Genomic DNA, 26,298 nt, shown 5'->3' on the forward strand with positions numbered 1-26,298 from the left:
TTCCCCCAAAATTCAGGTAATCATAACAGAAACATGCTTGAGTTCTGCTAAAAAGGATGTGGGTTATAGTGTATCACAAACTGAATATGAGCTAACTGTGATGCAGTTGCCAAAAAAAAAACAAACAAAAACCACTAATGCCATTCTTGGGTGTAATGAAAGCAGAGTGGCATACAAGACATGGAGATAGTTCTGCTGTATTTGGCACTGGTGAAGCCTGGGCTGGCGTAGAGTGTCCAGTTTTGGGCACCGAACTTTAGGAAAAAAGGTGGACAAAATCTGAGACAGTCCAGAGGTGAGCAACAAATATAATCAGGAGGTCTAGAAAACCTAGACTTGAGGAAAGGTTAACATACATCTGGGCACGCTTAGTCTGAGAAAAGACTGAGGGATACCTTAGAACAGTCTTTAATCTGGCTAGTACACATTCAGACACCAATATAAAAGGCTAAATATTTAAAAACTGTTTTATTAGTGTTTATGGCAGACCAAAATTTGGTCACTGGGACCAGTATACAGCCCAAGATAATAGGCAGGCTACTTTGTCTGAACTAATACCATCTTATCTGTACAATTAGCCCAGGACTACCTTTGGGGCTTTAATAATGCTTAATATTTCATCTAAAATAAATTTAGTTTTTACAGCATCTAGTGCCTAAGTATACAGTAATACAAATTACAAGTTAGAGCTCAGCTATCTCTGGTAATGATACTGGTTAGATATCTAGCATCTCACTGCTGTGTAGAATTTGCATAACTAAGAGTTTGGTACTCCTTGTGAAAGGGAACTATCTGAGAGCCAAGACTGATACAGAATTAAGTGCAAATACAAGAGATGCAAGAACTGTATGATTGCTTAAGACCAATACCTGTAGTTTTAGCTAATATTTTGGTCCCTCTATGCACTACTATTCTAGCCTCCAATCAGGAAAGTTACCTTGAGAAAGTTCTTCACTCGTTCAGGGTTATAACAGTTACTTTCACGGCAGATCCTTTCCACCTCTTTAATTTGACCCGTCTTGCAGGCTGCCTGGATATATTTGAAGTGGACATCTGGATCCTGGCTGAAGTTCACAATAGAACCCAGGAAATAAAACAATCCTAGAAAGAAGCAGAGATTAAATGTTCTTAGCTATAAGTAGGTAAAGTTCAACTCGTCACCCAGGTGATGAGTTACACGCTTTGATAATTATGAACAAGGAACAAAGCCACTAATAAGTGGCGAGACAGGACAGGTGAATTTAAATATCCACAATAGTCTCCAAGGAAAGCTGCCAACAGGAACACAGACTGTTGGTTATGCGTATGGTTGCCCTCGTCAACCCAGATAGTGTATGGTCTCCTGGAAATCATACACACTAACTAGGTATCTTCTGCAAAATAGCTGCAAGCACCAGACTACAGTAAATCTCATGCTTGGTTCCAACTGAAAGGCTGTGTACTAGTTCAGAGCTAGTATACCACTCAACTCTTCTATCTCAAAAGAGATAAGCAAGTACCTCCCCCAGAACATAAGGGCACCTCACCTTCATAACTTTTGAAAGATTCAAAGAGCTCCACAAGAGACTGGGTGCCAAGCTGCTCATGGTATTTAGAAGCTACTTGCACACAGAGCTGTAGATTCTGTCGGATGTTGGCCGATAGCATCGCACGCAGACATTCCACAGAGTCCTCAACTGACAGAGAGCCAAAGAAGTTTACAAGCCACTAAGAACAGAAGTTAAAATGGTTTTAGTAGTTGTACACATACCTCACTGAAGTTCAGCAGGGGAAGTGGTAGTTACATTCTGCACTGTTGGCAGGTAGAAACATGTACATGTCCCAGATGTGCAACAGGAGGGAGAGATTTCACAGTAGCAGCCGTGTTAGTCTGTATTCGCAAAAAGAAAAGGAGTACTTGTGGCACCTTAGAGACTGAAGTGAGCTGTAGCTCACGAAAGCTTATGCTCTAATAAATTTGTTAGTCTCTAAGGTGCCACGGGTACTCCTTTTCTTTTAGGAGAGAGAGTGTACTTGGAAGAATTTGAGCATGACAATGATGATCTGTTTAACTTGCCTAAAAATTGATAGCAACAAAGACTCTGCAACACAAACCTCAATAGTTCGAGTCAAATACTTTTATTGTTTTGAACACCCATGTTTGTCGTGGGCAAAAATTAGTTCCACCAAGTAGGTGTTTGAGCTGCCAAGAGACCAATTTCAGCTTTAGAATTGCTACTGGCAATGTAGATCAAGTTTGAATGATTAAGGTTTTCCTGAAGTTAAAATTACAGATGCATGGCAGAATACCTACTGGCCAGTCACTGAAGGTGCTCATTTGAGCTGGCTGAGACAGTCACTGCCCTAGACCTTTCCAGACTATACCCCTTTCAGGAGTCTGATTTGTCTTGTACACCAAGTTTCACTTCACTTGCTTACAAAAAAAAGCAAGATACAGAAGCGTTCAGCACACTATTACTGAAAAAATTGCTTAACTTTCTCTTTACCATATTATAATAAAAAATTGGTATGTAAATATTGTACTTACATTTCAGTGTATAGTATATAGGAGCAGTATAAACAAGCCATTGTCTGTATGAAGTTTTAGTTTGTACTGACTTTGCTATTGCTTTTTGTGTAGCCTGTTGTAAAACCAGGCAAATATCTAGATAAGTTGCTGTACCCCGTGGAAAACCCCTGAATATCTCCAGGGATGCACATACCCCTGGTTGAGAACCACTGGTCTAGGGGATTTCGTTACATGTGCTTGCAAAACTATGCATTACTTTAAGCTTTCCCCTCTGAAAAGTGGATTAGTTTATGGATAGTTAAGTTTAGTTACATTTAATGCACAAAGTAAAATTCAGCTGAAGCCAGTCTTACCTCAGGGTTCAAGAGATGAGTGTGAACTACAGCACGTTTTATATCGTAGAGATCAGTGTAGTGCTCCAATGCTCTCTGTAGCAAGCCTGCCTTTTCACATAACTGGGCAATGTGAGCACGATCATAGTGTGTAAACATCTGGTTTCCAAGGATGGCATCTGCAACCTAGGAGGGCATAAAGTTCAAGAAAAATTGTAAGCCTCCAGATCCCATCCACACTCGGAATATCATGATGCAAGGAAAACTACATAAAAAAAGTTGCTGGGAACATAGACCACACTGAGTAACAATTAAAGTCAATTACACTGCACTTCTACAGATATTTAAAAAAACCTGACACCCTTACAATAGGTATCTCCATAGTAATGTTATGTCTCAATGCTTTTGATGGTAGCTATCCCCAGTTACAGGCATTTTAAAAAACTATGCCTGGAGTTCTAAAAATATGCTTGTTTTTCCAAGAAAAGGGTGAAGGAAATGGTGAAAGACTTATTTTAAGGAGACTAGGTTGAGGAATCTTACCTGTGGTGCATGAATCAGATTCATTTCCAGCAGACGTGTCTGAAGGTGTCCTTCAGCAGGGCGATTATTCTTCAAAGCATCCAATAAAAAGGAAGTGCACTGCTGAATGAGACTGTTCTCCATAAATACATCTACGATCTGAAGTGGACAGTAATCAAAATCAGTCAGTCACTCACCCACATAAAAGTTCTTATACAATTTTGACTACAAGTCAGGAGTCTTGCAGCTGATCCTCAAAAAGGAACCATCTCATGACATATGCAGCACCTCTATGTAACAAACTTGTTAGCTTAAAGCTTCCTGCATTGTACTTCTGCAGCAGTAGTGTTTCTACTTTAGATTTCACCTTTTGAGAGTGTTCTCACAAGCCCACTTACCTTAAAATGTTTATTCACCCTATAATCAGTGAGAACTCAGACCTGTACTTTTAGTGTCTGAATTTGACAGGTCATTTTGGCTGATGTATCAAACAAGTATTTGATGACCAGTAAGTGGAGCAAGATAGTCTAACACTTATGAAGTAGAATACTGTAACTTGTAAGCTAAATCTATTTCCCTAAAGAAAAGGTTTCAGTGTCAAGTGCTCATTTGTTTTTACAAGCAAGACCTCAAAAGTTATAATCTAGATCAGTCTTTGGAGACTAGTTTGCCCATTGAATGGAAGTCTTTCCCTTCTCCTGCCAATTAAAGCTAACAGCAGCAGCCTTCCTGACTGAAGCTTGGTAGTCCCCATCAATCAGCATAGTAAACTTGCTATGCAAGACATGCTGTTCTCCTTGTGAAAGCCAAGGAGACCCAGAGAACTCTATCTACAGCCAATTCTCAAGTTAGTTTGGTAAGCAGATCAATAGCATGCCAGATTACAGGAAGTATTAGAGACACTATGCCCATAGGCCAGCCCAAATCAAGCTAATTTAAATCCTAGGAGTATAGCAAAGTTCACTGGATTGGATTTTATTTTACAAATGCGCCATTAGTTTCAGATGGGACTACATGTCCATTAAACTAAGTCATTACCAGCTTCACATTTTTACCTGGTTAATATTAGCCAGGGGCTCCTCATCCTGCACCAGCATCTGAGAGAACTGCAGTCCCTGTTCTGGGCTGACTCTCATCACACTTCTCAACAAGAAGATCCAGTCTGGTGTATAGCCAACCTAGAACAATTACACACAATTTTAGTAGTCAAAGCTCCCTGGAAATGATTAGGAATTTACAAGCTTCTGCTCACAATTCATACTGTAGTTCAGTGACACCTGTTGCAGACATGTTTATTCCCTGCACAATGCAACCTAGTCACACAAGACTATCACATCCCAAACTGAAAAGAGTGTTTAAAGTTTCCACACACATTAATAACTAAGATAGAGATTTTAAAAGCTTGTGCTAGTCTACACAGTTATGTTTCCAGCTGGGGAAGAGATGCTCAGTCTCTATGCTTGACGACTAGTCTGTGGGGAATGCTTTAGACCAACTGCTGTCCAAAGTTTAGGGTGGGGAGATAAAGGACAAGCAAGTTACTGTATTTGTGAGCACACAAATGAAACTGCAGATATCTTTCAAGTTCAGTCTCCATTATATGGCTGGTTTCCAAGGCCATGTTTTCCAGTGTTCCAAAATAGAGAGAGAGAGAGAGAGAGAGAGAGTGTTTTGGAGTTCAGATTCTTTATGGGCTAAGCTGATGTTTAGCCCTGCTACATGACAGAACTGCATCAGGATTCATTTAGAAATGAGTGTCAACATGAAAATTGAGCAAGGCAGCTCTCAACTGATTATCAGCTTTACAGATCTGAAATGCTTAAGTCTTTGTCTTATCTCATGGAAGATACCCAGAGTATGTACAGGTTAGAGTACTGCACACAGATGTGTACTAGGAGTCTAGCAGTAGAGGCATTACACAATCTTACTCTTGTAACAAAAACATTTACCTTTTTGGCATAGAGCACTATTTTCTGGAATTGACCAGTTTCTGCAAAGCACTGAATGACTTTGTTTGGCACATTAGCACGAAGGTAAACACTGAGTGCAAGGGTTGGATCAGCTGTCTTCACCAGGTCTCCTAGCTCCTCAGAGCACTCCAGCTGAAAGCAGTAGCAGCATTTGATGATCAGGTAGAACAGAGATGAGATAGTTAGTTAGTACTTGGTTCGTCTCCACTAAGTACATAAACATGTAACAGTCTACTGACAAGACACGTACTGCAGCAAAGTTTAACCAAAACGTTTGCCTACCTTATCTTCCTTCAGCCATTTCTCCAGGAGCTGCTTGCGCCCTTGTTGCAGGACTGGACGGCAGAGTTCTAAAGATTCAAATTTGTTAAGTTGTCCTTGATCAAGCAAGATACCAAAATACTGCAGCAAAGGAGAGGCCTGCCCAGGCTGGGCTGGTACACTCTGGAACTTCCTGATAGTATCACTGGTACGCAGGATTCCCTGAAAAATACCGGGAAGGGGAAGAGAGCCACGATTTAAAAAGGGTTTCAGTTACATCCATCTGAATAACCCTTGCCTTTCTGTACCTGAACTATTTGTGTAGCAGCCAACTCAAAAAATGCTGATGTCTTGGGTATTTTTAAATTTGCCATCAGTTCTTTGATCCAACAACAAGAGGCTTTTGATTATGCTCTTCTCTATATACTATGCCCAACCTAGAATGGAGCGGTTAGTGAAAAGCTATTCATGTTCTGTAGGGTCCACAACAAGCTAGATTCTTCAACTAGAAAGCAGTCTGTACTAATTTACTCTTTGTACATCAAGTTAACCATATTATCTTTGAGTTAAAGATAAAGACACATTTGATTGAAAGTGCAGTAACTGCCAAGCGGCAGAGTTTGTGGTGTATTTAGGATGTAAGAATAAGCACCACGTTTAATCCTAGTCTTCATCTTTGAAAGCACTCACCTTTGGTGCAGATGCTGCCACTTTAGCAGCTTCTGCATAGCTTCCTTGTGCAAAGAGCGTATTGAACTTTCTGGCAAACAGTTCCTCTGCCCCAGCCAGGTTACTGCGGATAGCCATACGCAGACCCAGGTCTGGATTCTGGAGAACATTTGTAGCATAGTTCACGATGTTATCTTCTTCGACACAAACTGAAAGCACCTGGAAAGAACAGGAGCATCCTGCTGAAAATAGCAGCTCAAAGTAATAGAGCAAAGGCATTAAGAGTCCAAGAAGCTCATCAATAGACAGCTATAGCTTTGTTTTGAATCTTAGAATTCAGCTCGTCAGTCTACCCCAGGAGTTCTCAAACTGGGGATTGGGACCCTTCGGGGGTTGTGAGGTTATTACGTGGGGGGAGATTGTGAGCAGTCAGCCTCCACCCCAAACCCTGCTTTGCCTCCAGCATCTAACGGTCTTAAATATATTTTTTTTAAAAAAGTGTTTAAATTTATAAGCAGGGGGTAAATTGCACTTGGAGGCTTGCTATGTGAAAGGGGTCACCAATACAAAAAAAAAAAGTTGGAGAACCACTGGTCTACCCACAGTCTAAAAGACAAGCCTATAACGGAGGGCAATTTCACCATATTGTTTCTCCTTACTACTCTAAAGTTTTGTAGGTTTTAAGGCTAGATAATCTTTGAGGAAAGGGCATTGTTGTTTGTACAGTGGCCACCACACTTGGGCTGAGCCCTCTACTATTACAGACTGCAGTATATGCAAAAAGAAAAGGAGTACTTGTGGCACCTTAGAGACTAAAATTTGAGCACAAGCTTTCGTGAGCTACAGCTCACTTCATCGGATGCATTTGGTAGAAAAAAAAAAACAAAAAAGGTTTTTTCCACCAAATGCATCCGATGAAGTGAGCTGTAGCTCATGAAAACTTATGCTCAAATACATTTGTTAGTCTCCAAGGTGCCACCAAGTACTCCTTTTCTTTTTGCGAATACAGACTAACACGGCTGCTACTCTGAAACACTGCAGTATGTAATGCTAATCTGAAGTTTGTGGAGTGCCCAATGGCTCACTTTACTGGATATATGAAGGTATGCCAGCAATGAATACATCAATCAGCAACACTATCATGGCAAATAAGTGTTAACATTTTCATGTGCTAGATTTTCTTTAAGATTTAATTAAGGGAAGTTTTACATTGCAAGTCTGGAGATGCACGTTCTCTAAGCAGCTATTCAGTGGTAAACCTTTTGCACATTAAAAGGAACTTTTCTATTCCAAGTAAATGCTAGTGTTGCAAGTTGACATGCTGAATGTCTTGGATTGTGTTAACAGTTTTCTACACATGCATTATACATGGTCTAAAGAGAGTCAACTGAAGTCACAACAAGTTTCCTTGCCATTTCCCATCAGACTAAAGGAGAGGAAGGCAGAGAAGGGATTGTCAAACCACACAAGTGGCCAGATACAGGGAAGCCTGTCATTGTATTCACTAAACAATGACCAAGCCATAACAAGCTCAAGCTGCCTGCCATAAGCACTATATAGTTGCCTTTTAAAACAATCTTGCTCAAAACCGGTAGAGCAGTTTTCTCAAGTTCAGTAAGGAACTGTGGGAACAGAATGTTCTCCATTGAGTTTGAAGATTAGGAACACAGGAGAACACTTGCACTACAAACCACTTTTTCCTATACAGTTGTGGCAGTGTAAATCAGAGCTCTGAGATCTTAACTAATCCTTGGTATATTATCTAAACAAATGTGTGGTACTTTTGATTAGATAAATGGTATTGACTATGCCTTTAGTGATCCTGTGCAGAAGTCACTAGGGTATTCCTATGCTCAGTGAGGCTCAAGAGCAGACAGGACCCAACTTACCTGTCCTTTTTTATTCACACCAATAATGCCAGAGGAAGGTTCATGAGGAGCAGTTACAAAGATTGTGTCAGCACTAATACGGTTCATGTAAATACACACTCCAGATTCCAAGTCATACATGTGAATGTATCCATACTTTGTGATCAGGTAGATAACACCATGCTTAGTTCCAATCTGCCAAAAGGGAAAGACAATTGGAACATTTGAATATACAGTTTCAGTGAGCTGTCAAAATACAGGCTACTAGAAACCTAAGGCAGTGCTGTGTAGAAGGAAAAATAAATATTCTCACTACATTGTTTGGTTGGCAAAAGGTGAAGATGCAGCTGTAAGCTATCAGTTGCAAGGAAGGAGTGTAACAATACTGCTGGTCACTTAGAGCTGCAATTCCATACTAGTGGCAGGTAGAAGACAAGATGTCTCCACGGCAGAAGTTAAGATAGCCCATGTATGACTAAGCTAGGATGTCACATGGCTAAGCAAGAATGTTAATTATGCAAGCTTTAATGTCTGCATTAAGAGTTTCAGTTAGTGTTAACACTAGTACTACAATCCCATTGTTCTCTATTCTAATCTGGCTGGCCTTCCTAGAAAAGAAAGTCAACTAACCTAAAACCTAAATATTTCAATGTAGTTGTAAAATTATGCAAGTCTCACTTTTATAGACATTAAATTCAACTGAGGCACATCAATCAGTGGTGTTGAGAGATGGCTTTATGACTGAAAGCCTCAAATGGAAGCCAAGCCACCAATATACAACTGCTTGTGAAATTTTTTCATCCACTGATATTAGGTTAAGAGGCAGCCGTCTATATAGTTACCCAACATCATAGAGCCAAATTTGCTCACTATAGCTAGTCACCTAAAATTAAACAAGCATCTTCTGCTAAAAAGCTGTACTATACTAGCTGGCAATTTCACATCTATGCCAGCCAAAGACGTTATTTTAGTACTTTTGCAACTTCTAGTTGAAAACTACATAAATCCAGTCAAGAGATTAATTTGACTCCTTATGCTAGTTCTCAAATCATGAGAGCTGAACAAAGGAAGTGGGAATTACATCCAGTAAGGAGTGGAGATAAACACAATGGCTTATTTATTCTTTTCTTGCACATCATGTGCCTATCAAATCTCTAAGTACAGATGTACTTATTTGCCCTGTCAAGACATACTAAGCAGCCAAGATCTCCTCATTTACTTAAAATCTCTGCTATCATTGTTTACCAGACAGTTTAGTCTTTACCACCTTCTCTCTCTTGTCATATGCTTGGATTGCAAGCTCTTTCAGCACAAACTATGTTTGTACAGCACCTAACACAATAGGGTCCTGACCTAGGATTTTGATCCCTAGATGTTACTATAGTACAGAGAGCAATTTTCTCAGGCGATCACTGAAAGTAGTTACTGTAAAGTCCTATACACCATTATACCTAAGCTAAAAAATGAAATCCAAATGTCAAGCTGTTAAAGTTGACTATTCCGCTCAGAGTTAGATTCCCCATCAGTATATACACAATACAGTTTTGAGATTACTCCTCAAAGTGAATTTTTGGAGTAATATAGCACTAGGCTTGTCACATGCATCTTCAACGTACATAGCTTAACATAGTCCTTTGGGTTGACAGGACTTCATGAGTTACTAAGCAATCAACAGATATGCAGGTGCAGGAACAGTACTTGTCTCCCCATCTTAGATGAGTAATCATGACTTGACCAAGGAGAAATTCTGCAGTTCTTATTCCCAGCTTTATCCCCAAGTCACAAAACTACAGCTCATTTCAGCAAATTTTATAGTAAGTTTGTATTTGGACAAGTAGGAGAATTTCTGAAATAGAATGCACATGTGTAATGACAACTAGAGGTTTTTGTATCCAGTGAGGTGCTTTTTATTGCAAGTTCAATTTTTCCAGAAGTGGATTAGAAGCAGTTTTGGAGTACTACATTTGAGAAGTAGGACTTATGTCAAGTGGTCTTCTGCTGACTGCACATCAGATCTCTACCTTTAGAGAGAGCTATGCTTCCAGCACTGGTTGTGTTACAGAAGAATAAATCCATGGATGATTTAACAGTGACATCTATGAAGCAATGGTGAAGTCACTTTACAGGAAAGGCTCTGACTGATACTATTTAACTCAGTTAAGTGACATTTGATTCCTAAAGGACTCCCAGCTAGTTCATAAAATGGAGAATTAGGTTTTTCTACACAGATTTGGCTAAAATTTCAAAATCAAGAGTGTTTGGTCTAAGTCAGTTCTCGTTTTGGTCCAAGTTCTCTTGTTTTTGGGCATCCGAAAGCCAAAAAACAGTCTCCTAAAATTCCCAAACTTTGAATTCCCCACAAAGAGTGCTGGTATTTTTCAGTCAGCTCTCCATGTGCAACTCTACATAAAAAAGTGGATATCCCCACTGAAAACATGGCCTGAAGTGAATCACCTTCTTGGGATCAAGAAGAACAGGTCACTTATTCTAGGATTCTATTCAGAGATGTGCCATATACATATTACAACACATATCCTCTACTGCACAGTATGTGAATTATACATGCCTATGTTGGCCAGTTTGTTAGAAGCTTGACATGGGTTTCATGTGCCCTCTTGTATACCTTACCTGCATTGCCACAGGAAAGTCTGTCTGAGCCTCAGGAGGGAAAAACACATCAACAGCTTTCTTTACAAAGGGCTGGTTTCCAGCAGCAGGCTGACCTACTTCAATTACATGCAGCTGGGAAGAAGGAATTTCATGTCACCAAGATAAAGTTTGTAAGCAAAATCCTGCTAAGAAACAAGTTGATCCCCTATCCAACCAAAGCTTCCCAAACAGGCTACAGACCAGGCAATTAACTGTTTCAATACCTTTTCTGCAATTTACCCATGAAGATTTTCAGCCAATATTCATGATGCTAGAACTCTAGAGTTGTCCAAAATGCTTGGTTTAATAACTTTAAGAGGGTGAGAAGCTCTGCTTTTGACAAAACCATTTCTCATTTTCCAAATCATGAGTCATAAAGCACTGCCCAGACACCTTAAAAAGTGGGCCAACATTGTTCTAAAACACCATCGCTGCCATCTCTTGGACTAGGCAGTTTCAGTTGTACTCTATCTTGAACAGTTCAATACAGGAGCAAAAGGTTTGCCTGAACAGGTTGTCAAGATTTCAGTCCAAAAGCAATTTTGTTTTTTCCAGGGATGTTGCATCTTGTAAGAAGATAATGAAATGTTACTCAACCCATTAAAGCCAAGTAGTTATTCTCCACACTACAGGAGAGTTTAGCAAGTGTGGCACATCTATTGTATTCTGTGATTTTAGAAAGTTTGATCAGAACTCCATCAACTTTTAATTTAAGGCACAAGAATCTAATTTCTTCAAGACTCAGTTAAGCTTTAGCAGCCTTGTGGAATAATTATAATGGCCATCAATTCAAGGCCTACAAGAGGCAGAGTGAGCTTGTTCAGCTGAGAACCATGCTACAAGATGTGACAGAGCTTTATTCAGATTGAGAGTGAAGGCACCTTTAGATTCAGGTATTTCAGTGCCTTCAATATTTACAGTAATGTTATGAAGTTCTAGAAAAGTGGAAGATTGTTTACTTCACAGTAAAACAAAGCCTTGACTGAACAAACAGCCACCATGCCTCAAAAAACAAGGCATCAACTTTGTTTAATTTCATCAGTGCAACCCTACTGAAGTCAATTGCATTAAATTAACACACTTAGAAGTAATCAACTGGTCTTAAATTTGAAAAGCTTCCAGTGGTAACAAAGACATAAGGTTATTGATCATTTACATTAGCTTAAAAGTGGTCAGTATGGTTTAGAGATTTTACCTTGCCTCCTGCTGGGCTCCGCACAGCAAAACAGAAGAGTGTGGAAGGTTTGGAGTTTCCTTCGATTTTGAATTCTGCAAAGGCTGCTGCATGACCCTCTATAGGTTGGGAAACCTTCCTATCAACTGAGTACAACTGCATTGCACCAACCACACGATTTTGCTAATGGATGGGGGGGTAGGGAAGAAAAGGGAAAAAAGGTTTAAGCTGACATCTTCAAGTATTTAAGATTTGCCCATGCATCAAGAGCATAGGAATTGAATCACTAATACTTTCAGCACAGATTTTTTTTAATTATATATAGTATATACACATACACACAGTATTGTACATCCTTCTGAAAGGCTGGAAAACATTTATGGAAAAAAGGTCTCACCTACTGCAGAACACTCTTGAAAAAAAGGTTAAGTTTTGTTTAACATAAGAAACTAGTCAGTATGAGCAATCGAGTGCTTTTTCCAATTTGGTCCTATTTTCCCACATGTCCTCCAATTTATACCTGCATTCATAATGCACTTTCTGTATACCATTCTGAAGAGTCCCTTACCTGGGCTGAAATTCCTATTAGGAGTAGCCATTTTTGGTGTTCATCTGTCCTGTAGTTGATGATTTGGCAGCCTGCAAGACTAGCATGCCTGTCAAACATCTTTTGAGGCTGAGATTCTCCCTCCATGCTCCAATGAAAGACTGCTGTCTCTGTCACCAAGGCAACTGTGTTTACTGATATCCACTTCCAAAAGATCACTTCCTCTGCCATAGTATGGGCTTTCATTTTACTTTTCATCTCAATGTTAAAGATCTGAAGCGTCTTCCCCGCTGGTGTGGGAGATACAAAAGAATCAGACTCTGGACATTAAATTATACTCAGCCCTGTAATTTGCATTTACTGGGAGGTATGCTTAGAAAGTTGAGCTACAATAAGCTAGTTTTCCAGTTTAAACATTCCAATAAAGATGAGTAGAATAAAGATAGTTAAGTTGCCATAGTTTTGTCCCAACAGAATGACTTCATCTACAAATATCCATTTCAATGACCTTGTGACAGATGCTGCACCACAGATTTAACATTAATTTCTGCACAGGCAACACACACTTTATGGCAATGTTTTATATTTAAATGCATGCAAAAAAGTGTAAGTTTCCTCTTTATTGGGTCCTAGAGAATGGAGTCAATGGACACAGACAAGTCCTGACTTATGAGGTAACACTTTACTTCAAGTCACAAGTAACTGCCTAATCAAGATTAGGCTATAGTGAAGTGCCTACAGCTACACAGATATGAAGTTGCACTCAAAAGGAAATGTGCACACACAAAGGGTGGTAGAATAGTCAGTGAGCAAGTAGTCCACATAATATGCCAGTGCTATCTTGATAAGTGGTTCAATACTAAAGTTAGAGATCAAAGATAGGTCATAGTTCATAATGTCTAGTGAAGTTATGTACAAAATTCCAATTAGCATGCCTCTGCTTATTTTGGTATTTATTAGCACACATTTGGAAAGTCCAAAGTTTACAGTAGTGTCAGAACCTAACATCTGCTTCAAAGGCTTACTTTAAGACAACCTAGGTAGGCTCTCCATGTACCATTTAAGTGGTCTAATTAAAGATACCCAGTTTCTCCAACTTATGAGACTAGTGTCTGCCCATATTCCCACTTAACAGGAAAAGGTACAGGTTCTGTAGTCACTTTTACAGAGCCAGCTCTGCTCCAAAAACACCTATTTACAAGAGATCACAATAGTTGGATGGGCTGCAATTAGCAGTTTAGAGGGCAAATATATTACTTCTACCAAGCAAGAACAAAAAAAAAGAGCCAGTTTAGGGGACAAGATTTCCAGGGATGGATCTACCATGCTAAATAGATGGGGAGGGGCTTAGATTTTTAGGAAAATGCCTTATCTTCCACGCAAAAGCCCTGTAAGCTTTGTTTTAACTTCATTCCTTTCATCCAGGAGAAGCCAGATGTGAAATTTCACATTTGTTTTAATTCCTAAAGGCCTAGCCTGACTTGCAGCTCCATAATCATATCTAACCACTGCAAGTTGATTCCCATTCCAATAAGAGGGTTAGTAATATTTAACTATGATAGTAGGCAGCAAACAGTAATTTAAGTAGAGATTTTCCTTTAATATGTGGGGTGGGAAGGAGTAAACTGCAGCCTGGAGCCAAGACAGCATTGTCCAAGATACGACTATTGCATGAGTGTGTGTCTCTTGGGAACAGAATACCAGATAGGACTATCCTGGGACTAGCAGTTACAGTTGAATAACTGGTGGAGTTATTTTTCCTAAAAAGGGTAAAGAGGACTTCCCTTTAATGAAACTGATACTCAAACACATTACCCAAATGGCAGCTTATAATTGCCAAAGCACCCCTAATCTAGAAAGGAAGGTATTTGGAAGAGTATCGTCAAACAAGGCATTACCCAGAAAGACTTGCCTTTTTACTACAAAGGTTGAAGATTTGTTTCAAAGTCTTCTGCATAGCTACATATTAAAAGCCCTATAATGACACCAAGACAAAGTCATTATATCACTGAAGATATCAGAAGCCAAAGGAGTACAGAGACTTCAAGAAGCAGAACACCGCTACATTACCTCCTCTGGCAGAAGCTGCTAAGTGATTATGAAAGCATCCTACTCTCACCAGCCCTCTCTGGAAACTTTAGTTTTACATTTAGGAGGGCTACAGAAACTTATAAATTGCTATATCCTCAACTGAAAATATTAGCAGGATTAAGGCAAGCTGATTTTGCTCATGGAGTCTTTATGTATCATGTATATAAAGGAAGGATACCAAGACTGTCTTCTGGGCTTAAGTTTCCAGCTCAAGTCATCCTGGCATCACTAATTCAGGATGGAGGATCTGGATCAGCCATGCCTTGAGTGCATATTTAAGGTCTAATTCTAGAAGCAATTCCAACTATACGCTCGAATATCTGAAACAGCACTTGTTTTAGAAACGCAGAACACTCAGCTAGTTGATCCCTAGATCTAGTGTACAAGATGAGCAGTGGCAATCATGGTATTTCTTAAAAGTAAATTGTCAGACCTACAGTACAGTTCCCCCCCCAGACCCTAATCACCAGGTAACAGACTTGTTTAGGAGAGCTTTCTTCTCTTCTATCCAGCACTGCATTAAGGGGCAGATTGAAGTATGGTGGTGTAGTTTTCATCTATTATCCAAGTAACATTTATTGGAATGGTTAATGTTCTGCTACAAGGAGTTAGGGTAGAGGCAAGTGTCATCCCATTATCTTACTTGTCTAAAGGCTTGCAATGGATAGTATCCTCAAAGGATTAAGCTAAAACTCAAGTGTTTTTTTGTTTGGGTTTTTTTTTTTTTAAACCTTCAGTTGCACTTTCAATGCAAGTTTGAATTTCATTAGTCTACTTATGGGAAAAGTTTTTTCTATTAGAGGTGGAAGAATGTAAATTTCTGTAAGACTAGAGCACGAAATTGCATTTTTACATTCCCATGATCAATGTATGGAAATGCAGTCTGAAAACATGGCATTCCCCACTTCTTGTGTGCTTTTTTTGGTACAGAACATAGCAAGAGAAAGAAATACATGGATACAAGGACAAAAGTGTGTCAAAACTAGGGGAATGTTACATGCAATCCAGAAATGCAATTTTTATGCATTTATACCTCACTCCATAATAGTTGCTAATTTCAGAAATACTTCGTTTCCCATTGGAGATTGAGATTGTATATTCTGTTGCTCATAATTTGAGAATTAGTGAGCAACTCTCAGTCATGGTGCATACTTTTATAAAAAAAGAACAGCTTTGACTGCTGTCTTCACAATCCATCAGCAGGGAAAGTTTGGCATGCTCCATCCACCCTTTAGCCAGGCAGCCAAGTATTAAATGCTAGAGAAAGTCTGATCTAGTCTACATTTTTGGGAAACTGGATTTTTATGAAAGATTCACATTATTGTAGTTCCATAACGTATGTACCATTGTCCAATGATAGCTAAGCAAGTGACAGTATCCCTGGTCTTTGCAAAAAGAAAAGGAGTACTTGTGGCACCTTAGAGACTAAAATTTATTTGAGCATAAGCTTTCGTGAGCTACAGCTCACTTCCGATTTTTTCTTCTCCCCCTTTCACCCACATCCATTCTGGAGATGCTGTATCACCCCACAGGTTTGTGGGACCTTGATAAACATTTTTATTTAGTATATGGCATCACATATTGTCTAATGACATCTCTGGCAAGACTACATTAGCTCATCTCTGGCAAGACTACATTAGCTCATTCACACTGCAGCAGCAGGACAATATTGCTTCTGACTAAGTCTAACGTTGGTAAAAAAACCTAGATAGTTAGAAACTGGATGACACTAAACTCATTTTATAGTTAGTAGGTTAGTTTCAGTTCAGGGCAGGCTAAGTTTTCCATTTAAGTACTGGATGAAGTTTTACTAGTACACAGGATGCACTTTCCTTGCCAACAGGTTGCTTTACAGGGGTCCAAGACTATGATTAAGGAGAGTGGATGCCAATCAAGTTGGTATTGAACCTCAAGGTAATACCAATTAAATTGTATTGTTCAGTACCTCTGCCCACCTCTCATACATGGAGGCTGTTCATATTAGTAGTCTGAAGGAAATGCATGCAACAGCTGAAATACAATTTGTGTTTGAGTCAAAACATTGACCGTTTATTTGCTTTAACAGCTTCGACCTCAAATCCAGGCTGATAGGTTTGAGGTTTTCTATTCCAGTTTTGAAAACTAGATTTGACAGATTTCTTGGACCCCTAAATAATATCACCATGACTTCAGACTATATAGCACACTTAGGCAGAAATGACTGGCACACAAGACGTCATGCTAGCAAAGGTCTCTCATAAAAGTATTGCAAAACTCAGTTTTGTCTACCAACTGTACTACAATTACATACATATTGTCTTTAGTTGGTACAGTCAATAGTCAAAGCAACCAAATGGTCAATAGCACATCAATAAAGGGAGAAGGTTTTCTTCCCACTGCAGTTACCAAGTTGAGGATTCAAATTCCCAATTAGCTGTAAAGATAGATATCAAATGGCTAATTGTAAATTTTAGTACTTTTTATGAGATTAGACCATTTTGTACCACTAAAACGTGAAATATCAGGACAAGTTAACTCACCATCTGTTTAAGACAAGAATGCAGGAAGAAAAGTACACAGTCAATAACAGTGAAGCATTTATTTCAAGAACACACACCAGCTAGCTTGCAAGTTACTTTTCTTTTCTGAAAGGCTGGGAAGCCTTTATTTCATAGTGCTCAGGTAGCTCATGAAGCAACTTAACTAGCTTAAAGTTATTGCAAAAACCCCTTTTCCAAGTTTATTATATATTCTGCATTCACAAGTTTTAGCACCAGAGACAATCTCCACTTTAAGTCTTGTGACCTCTGCTAACTTAAGTATAAAATATCTATTTAGACAATTATTCAGCTTACAATAAGCTACTGGCTGTCCTTAAGCAATTTCAACATTAGCATCTTTCCAGACACATTTTAAGGTTAAGGACATTAATACAGATGTAGACTTAGAATACATTTTAAGAAGCTGTACAGTGGCCTTCATTCTTGCATGTATTACCCTGCAACAGTAGTCCGATGTCTTCTCTATATATGTTCTGCAAAGCTCACTCGGCACACTGGTCTTGGCACTTGACAAGGTCTTTGAAAACACCTTTTCAGCAAATTTGTTTAAATATGGGAGAGTCCATAAACTTCGGACTCTCCTAGCCAATGCCCTCCCAGTTTCAGGATGGAGTGCAGTCATTCATTTCTACAGGGGTTTTGGCTTACTACCTCTGTATTCACATGCTTAGCTCAACCACTTAAATCCAAGACAAAGTAGATACTATAACCAAGACCATACAGTCAAGAAATTTATGAGAAACTCAAGTCCTGCATAAAACTAAGTTTCACTACAGACTCAGAGCTGCCTTTTGGCTGAATGTTGCTGTGTGTTTGGTTGCGTTATAGATATTACTGAAAACAGCATCAACTCACCTTTCAGAGCAATGACTTTAGAAGCGGGATTCATGATGGCACTTTCTGCAGAAATTGGACGTCTGATGGGTGTAGTTGGATCACTCATATCGATTATCACTACCTGTGCTTGTTCCCCTACTTTCTCTCTGATGCAGATGAATTTATCAGATTCCATTGTCAGGGTGCTGAATCCAATGTTTGCTGGGTTAATTCCCAGGTTTTGGAGCTAAACAAAAAGAAAAAAGAGAAAGGTCATTTATGCTTTGACAAGTACTGTTTAATAAGTTGATGTCTTGTATAAGCTTCTTTGGAAGGGAGGCATTTCTCCTTACTCAAAAAATCTGAATGCAAGCACAAACTAAACAAATAGAACACTGGCAGGTTGAAGAGAATCCCCATTAGAAAGCGTGGTTTTGTTGGCCTTCCACAGGGGTGGGAACAGACTGAACACCACTTCAATTTAGACAACTGATTTAAAAAAAAAAATTGATATTTTCCATCCCACTTTGGGATAAAATGATTGAAGTGTTGGAACTGCCTATGAGAGAGTTATTTTATGAACAGTTCTATTGGACAATATGAACCAAGGTATCAGTATTTTTAATTAGATTATGATCATGCAATAGGTAACTGTCAGTGCACCATAGTCTGACGTTCTCCAATACTATACTCAGACACTCTGCTTCCTTCCCTAGGCCTGAAGAGCTCAGTTTAGCTCAAAAGCTTGTAATTCCACCAACAGAAGCTGGTCCAATAAAATCTCTCCCCCCACCTACCTGGTCTCATTCTCTGAGACAGAAGACCACCACAAATCCAAAACAGAGCAACTCCAACAAAAGAACAGAAGTAGCTAGACTGGGTGTCAAATTGCATGGTCTTAATTCAGGATTTAGAAACTGGGATAAAATGCTAGTTAAGATGCTTAACCCCACCTATAAGCTATAGGTGACATCCTACCTTAATGCCTATTTAATGGAGAGCTTCTACTAGCAGCTTGATAACAGAGCTAGTAGTGCAATAATCTTGTGTATAGAAGATCCATCCTGGACTAGATTTTGGGGACTGGCAAGTATCTAGGAAGTAACATTAGTATGGAGACTAAAGCGCCTACTAGCAGAAAGCTATATCATATAGTTTTAGAGTCTTTCTGGAATACTATTTTTGGTACTAGGCTCCTTGTTACCAGAATGACAAATATGAAGGTGCTGAGAAGAGCAACAAATTAGGAATTGGAGAGAGACTTATAAATAAGTGAAGGACAGAATAGAATTACTGAATATTCAAAGTGGAAATTTAGAATGGTAAAGATACAAGGTAGTTCAACAGGATTAAGCCAAAGGGAAGTTTCAACTGAAATTAGGGGGGAAATTTGAATGATCTCCATTACTGAATAATCTAAGGGAATCAGAAGCTTCTGCACTTCTATTCCAACCAAGACTGAATAATGTACTTGGAACTGCACTGTATCTGGGCAAGATTGAGTGAGTGTCAATCAATGGGCTGTGTGTTTAAGGCAAGGCACATGCACTTGAGGAAAATCCCAGTCCAAATCTGAAGGAACAGCTGCTCACTCCCTCCCTCCCCACCCTCCAGCCCCCTCATTAATTTTTAGGCAAGTATTAGCACTAAAAAGCCTACAGTCAGGCTCTGAAGTGAAGTTGCCAAACAGAGGTGACAACTGCTTGTGTCACTGAAATTCAGTTATGCCCAGCTCTGGTTCAGTTTGAGAATATCCATAAAAAAAACCCTCTTCTTTGGGGACGGGGGGGAGGGATGAACCAAATCCAGAAAAGCAATAACTGCAGTCATTCTGGTCAGTTACTCGATTACTACATACAAATTCATCTCCATGCTATTTAGTCTCCTATTGCTCAAGTAAAGCACATCTCTAGATAGGTTAACCTATCTGCTTAAGAAGTTGAACCTAGAGGCTGGGAGCCAAGAACTAGTGATGGCTTGGTTAAAGAAATTCCAATTTCAGTGGTTGTTCTAGCACAGCAGAAAGTACCTATAATTAAGGTTCAATCAGTCATGGTAAAAAGGAGCCATTTTGATACTATATTTAATACTCCTTTTATGATTCTCCTTCTAATGACTCAAGTTACTATGAACTTAGACATCAGATTTTAGCCCTTTAGGTTTAGTTTATAATTTGATTCCTTCTACTGTTTTCTACTTCAGAGACCATCTTTTGGGGAGAGGTAGCCTTAAGCAAGTGCTAATTTTAATTAGCATGGGAATACTCATTCAGATACAGAGCCCAAATGCAGCAAACTGCAAGTCTCATTTTGTCCTAGTAGCTTTGCTTATGGAGTTTTTGAATCTTATTGCTAATCTCTTAAAAGCTTCAATTAAACTAATAAGATTCCCTTTCTGACTGAATGAGATTGACACTAACACCCCATTCTGATTGTACTAGAAGTAAATAAAAACTGCCCTGAAGCCAAAGGATCATGGATACCACAACTGACATTATTCCAATCCATTCCGTAGTGCTTTTAAAGGAGAGACTAAAGTCACCAAGGCAATGAACAGGTCATTGTTCACATCATGTACACACTATTAAATAGGTTTAGATCTGGTTGATTAGACACTCACTAAGCCATACATTAGGTATGTAATTGGTAACATTACATTTGTTGTTGGTCCAGTCCTTTTAGCTGTGATCTCTAAAGATGTCTCAGGGATCACTTCTGTACTCCCTATTAAAATTGTTACTAATGGAATGCTGAAGAGCACTGCTGTAATTCTGGGCTAGTCCTGATAGACCCATATTTGCTTCAAAAGACTGAAGCTGTAAAGCAGAAAGCGAACAGGTGTAAAGACATCTGGGAAGTCACTGAGACAGAATGGCACTAGCAGCAATTTAAGGGAGGGCCCCACCCCCACATTCTGTACATGAAAGCACAATATCTAAATATGTCCAGGTAACAAACTAACATATGCATCATGGGTCATTCATTCCAAAAAGGTGTTCATGCAGAGTTTAAGCACTGAGAGCCTCTTCACTATGGAGTTTTGGAAATTAAGAGCTGTAAAAAAGTAGTTAGCATAAATTTTATGCATGCATTGGAGTCAGATTTCAGGATTCTGAATTATGAGTTTTGATAAGAGTTCTAATTGTGTATGCAGTCAGCACACTTTGCCAAGTACAAGATTGTAAATGGCAATTGGCCCCCAGTGTAATATGCTAAGGCCATTTACTACCTCTAGTAGAGGTTAATAAAATTCAAATAGTTAATGCTATATTTGCATTGCACAGAATACTTTACACTCCAAGTGCTTCAATCACCACTTCTTACAATAGCCTTGTGAAGTATTATCACCATTTAATAAGAAGTGAAGTTACACAGCTTGCCCAAGGCCACAAGGGCAGGGATTAGGACTCAGGAGTTCTGCTCCTAGTCACATGCTGAATTGGGTATAGGGAGTGGGACAGAAGGAATCATTGGTCATTCTACATAATATCCAGTTAAGCACTTTCCTAATTTGTAATTTAGGGATCATATAGATTATGAAACTGACTGACTATTTGTACACACAGAATCTCTAAAACACATTTGCTTATTGGGAAGTAATAGTGTATATTCTCTTTGACATTTTACCTCAACCCTCCATATTTAGCCATACCAGAAGGGTTCAGGCCAAGTCAGGTGCCAGCTTTAAAAAGAAGGGAGGGGGTGGAGTAGCTGTTTTGCTTGGACTTCATTTGTTACAATTTCTATAAATATTCACTGTAGCAGTAAACCAGCACTGAACTTCATGTTCCCCTATATTCCCCTTCTTCCCATCCTCTATATTTGCTTTGTATCTTGTGAAGTTACTGTTCACTTCAACACCATTCTTCACAATGGATTTACACACTGCTGCCCTCCTCCCCCTGCCACTTTCAGCATATTCATGAGACGCCTTCCATAACAATATAACCTTCAAGAGTAATTTTTAGATCTAGAATTATGCAAGCTTACATATGTTGTATGTACCTGAGTCAGTAAAGAACCATTTCCATGGTGTTGGCAAAATGCAGCACTCTAAATGCTGATTTATACTACTGTTACTCAGTAATCATACCACCAATTATGTATTCCTTCCCACACTGCATACCCCTGTACCTCACTTGCTCCCCAATAGCCCTCCTTAAGCCACATAAACTTCTCAAAGCTCACTTGCTGGTGTGTCAGTGTTGGAAGTTCAATTAGCCCCTTCCCCACCTCTTTCAATAAGATTTTATCCTCTAGATATGATTACATTATCCTGCAGACTCCCATGGAACCTGCAGTGCTGAGTCATTATGGTACATCTTCCTTAATTTTCAACATGAAGTCCAAGTTATTGATAATATTTTAGTCCTTAGGAATCCAATTGAGGTTTTAGAATTTAGAAATATAATTTTACTCTTCTCAAAAGAGGCTGGGAGGCCCTTATCTACTCTTTACAATATATACTGACTGCCTAGCAATAAAACAAACACCTCTTGGGTCCTGCATCCTCTTTACAGTAGGAGATAACTGAACTACTACTAGATCTATCCCTCCTTTACCTAGGATATTTTAGCAGACCAGTTTTCATTTTAGGCTCATCAAAAATCTTGTTGAGAGAAAGTCTATTCAATTAGCATTTGATTTCCCCCCCCCCACTTCTATTCACCCCACTTACACTCTAAATGAGTCCCTCCTGACTTATTACTCTTTCCTTTAGCATGTCACCCTCCTCCCTGATTAGACTTCAATGATGTCATTTATATAGCTTCAGTCACTTATTAGTATAGTTTGCTCAATTTTTCAAGTCGGCTTTCTGCCATACAAATTCCCCCCCCCCCCCCCCCATCCCCAGTTTCAAATGAAAAGCAATACTCAGAGGCATGTTCTCCCCTGTTCCATGTGTAGGTGTCAAGTTTCATGGTCAGATTAACTGGTGCTCACTCTCTGCTATTAGGTTGCTTGGTACTGTCCAACTCAGCTTTCCCATTCTATAAAGCAGTTTAGTTGGTGACCTGAAGAATTGAGCTAGAAAGTCAAGTTACTCTGCACCCAACTCTAGAAACAGTTTTCTGAAGTTTGTTTCACCCTCCCCTGATATTGATCAAGAAAGTTAAAATCCCCAGCAAATCAAAACTTTGGAAAACCTTCTTAATGCTAAAGAGCCTTGTAGTGACCCTGATGATCTGTCTATCATTTCAAGCACAACATAAATGCATAGTTGTCTGAGCCAGAACTGTTTCAAGGTTCTTATTTGAATGCCCTTCCTTGGCAGCCGAAGCAAGATAATATATGGGAGTCTAAACCATTCTTTGCCAAGAATTACATTTAGGAACATAATCCTCATGTCCCCGACCCAGTCAGAGGAAGAACTGTAGAAGTATTCTTCCATTATCCAAGGTAGAGTGGAAAGCTGTTTCTTTAGGTATGCTAGACAGCTTTCAAAGCTTTTTCTAGAGTAGGACCTTGGTACTTCTACAGCCTTTTACTCCATCCAGTATGGTATGTTAGGCTAATGGGGCAGCTAGATCTTTCCAACATCTGCAGTACCACAGCAGAACCTCAAACTGACTGGTCAACCACACCCTTCATTTGGAACTGGAAATATGCAATCAGACAGCAGAGACAAAAAAAGCACAATACTGTGTTAAACTACTAAAAAAAGGGAAAGCTTAAAAAATTGGACAAGGTAAGGAAACTTTGCACTTGTTTCATTTCAATTAAAATGGTTAAAAACAGCATTCTTCTTCTGTCTAATAAAGTTTAGAAATATTACTATGTCAATTTTCAGTTGTAAACTTTTGAAAGAACAGCCAGAACGTTTTGTTCAGCGTTAAACCTCCATTCCTGAGGTGGTCATAACTCTGTATTGGCTCTTAGTTACAGTAGAACTCCAAAAATCTTAGAGCAGAGACAATGTTCTGTTAGGACTCTTTACTAGCTTCCCATGCACCCACGACCAACTCATTTTATCATTGTTCTCCCATGGGAAGAACAGCCATCTTAAAGTAACTCACCAAAAGCTACCTGTCATAACTGACCCTATGTGCTGTCTGCAAGGCCAACTGAACAGTTAAAATTTGTATGCAATATGCAGAGTATAAATAGTTATATTTATAACACTAGCATTTTAATGTTGCCTCCTTCAGAGCCTGATAAGCCAGCAAGAACCTACAGTTCAGAGAGATAGCAAAACTACCATTCTGTTCTACATTTCTATTCTCAGGGTCTAACCTAAAAAGGTGTGAATTTAAGACAATATAATTGTGATAATCTCTGTAGAGACCCTTATTTCAGTAAAAGGGTTTGGGTTTGAACTACATTCAAAAATTGTACTGGAATAACACTGGTATACCAGTATTGTTAAATTGCTGAACTGTCCCCACATAAAAGCCATTTAACCCTTTTGTTTATAGTATTTGTCAGCTCCTTTGTCAGAATAAGCTCAAAATTTGCAGTTAAGTTTTCTAAAATCTTGTGGTGATGGCGGCAGCAAGTGCCTTCAGTGGTGAATACTGTACCGTTGTCTTTAATAAGCAATTTTTTTGGATTTGTACAGAAGAGTTTAGCCTTTGCAGTTCACTTTTACCTGCTATCTGAAGTAAATCTGGAGTGTCAAGATAAAGTATGGATTAAACATTACTACATTAAATAAGCAGCAAGATAGCACAGTAGGCTCATTTGGCTCTTGAGAGATGGTGAAATACATTGGTCTCATTGTAGCCCAGGAGCAAGCATCAGCAAATCAAGTCTGCAATTCCACATAATTGACCCAAATGGGAATGGCCAGAGATTTGAGATACAATATTAGAACTTTAATACATTGTTATGAATAGGAAGTCTTGACAGCAGTCCTAACATATCCTATTTTAAAATTAGGATTAGCCCTCAGTGAGCACCAAGGCCCACTGAATAAACAGATTATGTTTGGATGTGTTAAAGCATCAATACCACTTGTTTTGGAGCATGCACCTCTGAAAAGAAAGTGGACACATCAGCATTACTAATTGCTAGTTTGAATACAGAATTATGCTACACTGAAGAACCTGTCAACTCTCCACAAAGAGTTACACTTGTGTGCTATTTCCTGAAGTTGCACTTATCCTTTTACGGAGTATTTTGGTAGAAAACTAGCAGTGAAACTTCCACATGAAGGTTTTTGGAGTGACGACAATGACCTCTAAAGACAAATATGCTAAAGTTATGATTGGTATAATCCTCTCAATTCTGAAATTAGAAGACTTCCACATCTATTCAAGTTGGGGGAAAACTCTTAACTTGAGGCTTTTTTTTTTTTAAAATAGGTTTGTGAATATTTGAGCAGCCTTTATCTAGTGCCAACAGATCCAATACAAGCCAGCCTACATCATTCTGCTACTGGCTCCAACCCACTATATATTCAATCCTAAACCTCTTCTGTAAGATGAGCAGTCTACTGAAATGCAATATTTGTTATAAATTGATGCAGGAACTTCTACCTGATGGTACCAAGTTCACTACTTTACTTCACTTGTGGCAAAACATCCCACTTGACCCATAATGTTGCAAGAAGCAAGGATAAGCTTTATTCAGCAGAACACAGTTCTTCCATGGGACACCCAAATCTAATTCTAAATATCATTTTGATCTACTAGCAAATCTTTGTTTGTGGTAAAAACTCAGATGTACATTTCAGACATACTGAAGTCATTAGATTAGACTTGTTCTTCTGATAAGAGAGCATGTTTTTTGCAGGACGGAATTACTATTCTAGATAACACTAGGATTCTTCTCCATAGTTTTCTTTTAGAAAAGCAAAATTCAGCAGCTTAAGGAGGGATATACAGTCAACATGCAGCAAGCCTGGAGATCAGCCCATGTTTGAGTCAGTTACATTCTAGAGCTCTGGACCTTCCATCCCTAGCATAGATACAGAATATCTTTTACAGTATACCTCTAAAGCTGATCATAGCATTTTCAGTTTAATGTGAAGTCAGTGAGGTAATGACCATCAGAACAAGTTTAGCTGCTACACGCAAGGAACACAGCTTCCTATTTTGTAAAAAAGTACATCAATATATAACAGTCAAATAGTGGCAGTTTGTGCATCTAAGTTACAAAGTTCACTTTCAGGGGAAAAAAGCTATTTGCACTGCTCCAGCTGCTAAACTGCCTCTAACATGTCCTCCTGTAATGACAATCCCATTTACAAAATATGGTACAAGTCACATGCCATCTATATGCTACTACCTAAGGCACCATGCATTTTTTAACCACAGAACTGACATGGCTAAAAGGCAACAAAGAGCACCACGTGGCAGACTTCATAAATGCTATAAAGTAATCTAGACCCTAGACTAGGTTCTTAATAG

At 39.0% G+C, this 26,298-nt stretch overlaps 1 protein-coding gene across 4 annotated transcripts in view; it reads right to left on the reverse strand.

The window, feature by feature from the left end:
• LOC119843599 (clathrin heavy chain 2) overlaps positions 1-26,298 on the reverse strand; it is a 58,765-nt gene that overhangs the window by 23,873 nt on the left and 8,594 nt on the right. For 2 of the 4 annotated variants that reach the window (XM_038373150.2, XM_038373152.2), the window contains exons 2-15: positions 17,988-18,195; positions 17,112-17,114; positions 12,523-12,791; positions 11,976-12,137; positions 10,760-10,873; positions 8,153-8,326; positions 6,285-6,482; positions 5,616-5,816; positions 5,313-5,465; positions 4,419-4,541; positions 3,385-3,522; positions 2,863-3,027; positions 1,527-1,707; positions 938-1,101 (exon numbers count right to left, since the gene is read on the reverse strand). In XM_038373150.2, the coding sequence (XP_038229078.1) occupies positions 938-1,101; positions 1,527-1,707; positions 2,863-3,027; positions 3,385-3,522; positions 4,419-4,541; positions 5,313-5,465; positions 5,616-5,816; positions 6,285-6,482; positions 8,153-8,326; positions 10,760-10,873; positions 11,976-12,137; positions 12,523-12,791; positions 17,112-17,114; positions 17,988-18,195 (2,253 nt within the window). The remainder of the gene's footprint in view (positions 1-937; positions 1,102-1,526; positions 1,708-2,862; positions 3,028-3,384; positions 3,523-4,418; positions 4,542-5,312; positions 5,466-5,615; positions 5,817-6,284; positions 6,483-8,152; positions 8,327-10,759; positions 10,874-11,975; positions 12,138-12,522; positions 12,792-17,111; positions 17,115-17,987; positions 18,196-26,298) is intronic. The other 2 variants (XM_038373153.2, XM_038373151.2) reach the window with 1 other exon arrangement.

The sequence above is a fragment of the Dermochelys coriacea genome, chromosome 15 (genome assembly GCF_009764565.3).
Source record: "Dermochelys coriacea isolate rDerCor1 chromosome 15, rDerCor1.pri.v4, whole genome shotgun sequence".
Classification (NCBI taxonomy): Eukaryota; Metazoa; Chordata; order Testudines; family Dermochelyidae; genus Dermochelys; species Dermochelys coriacea.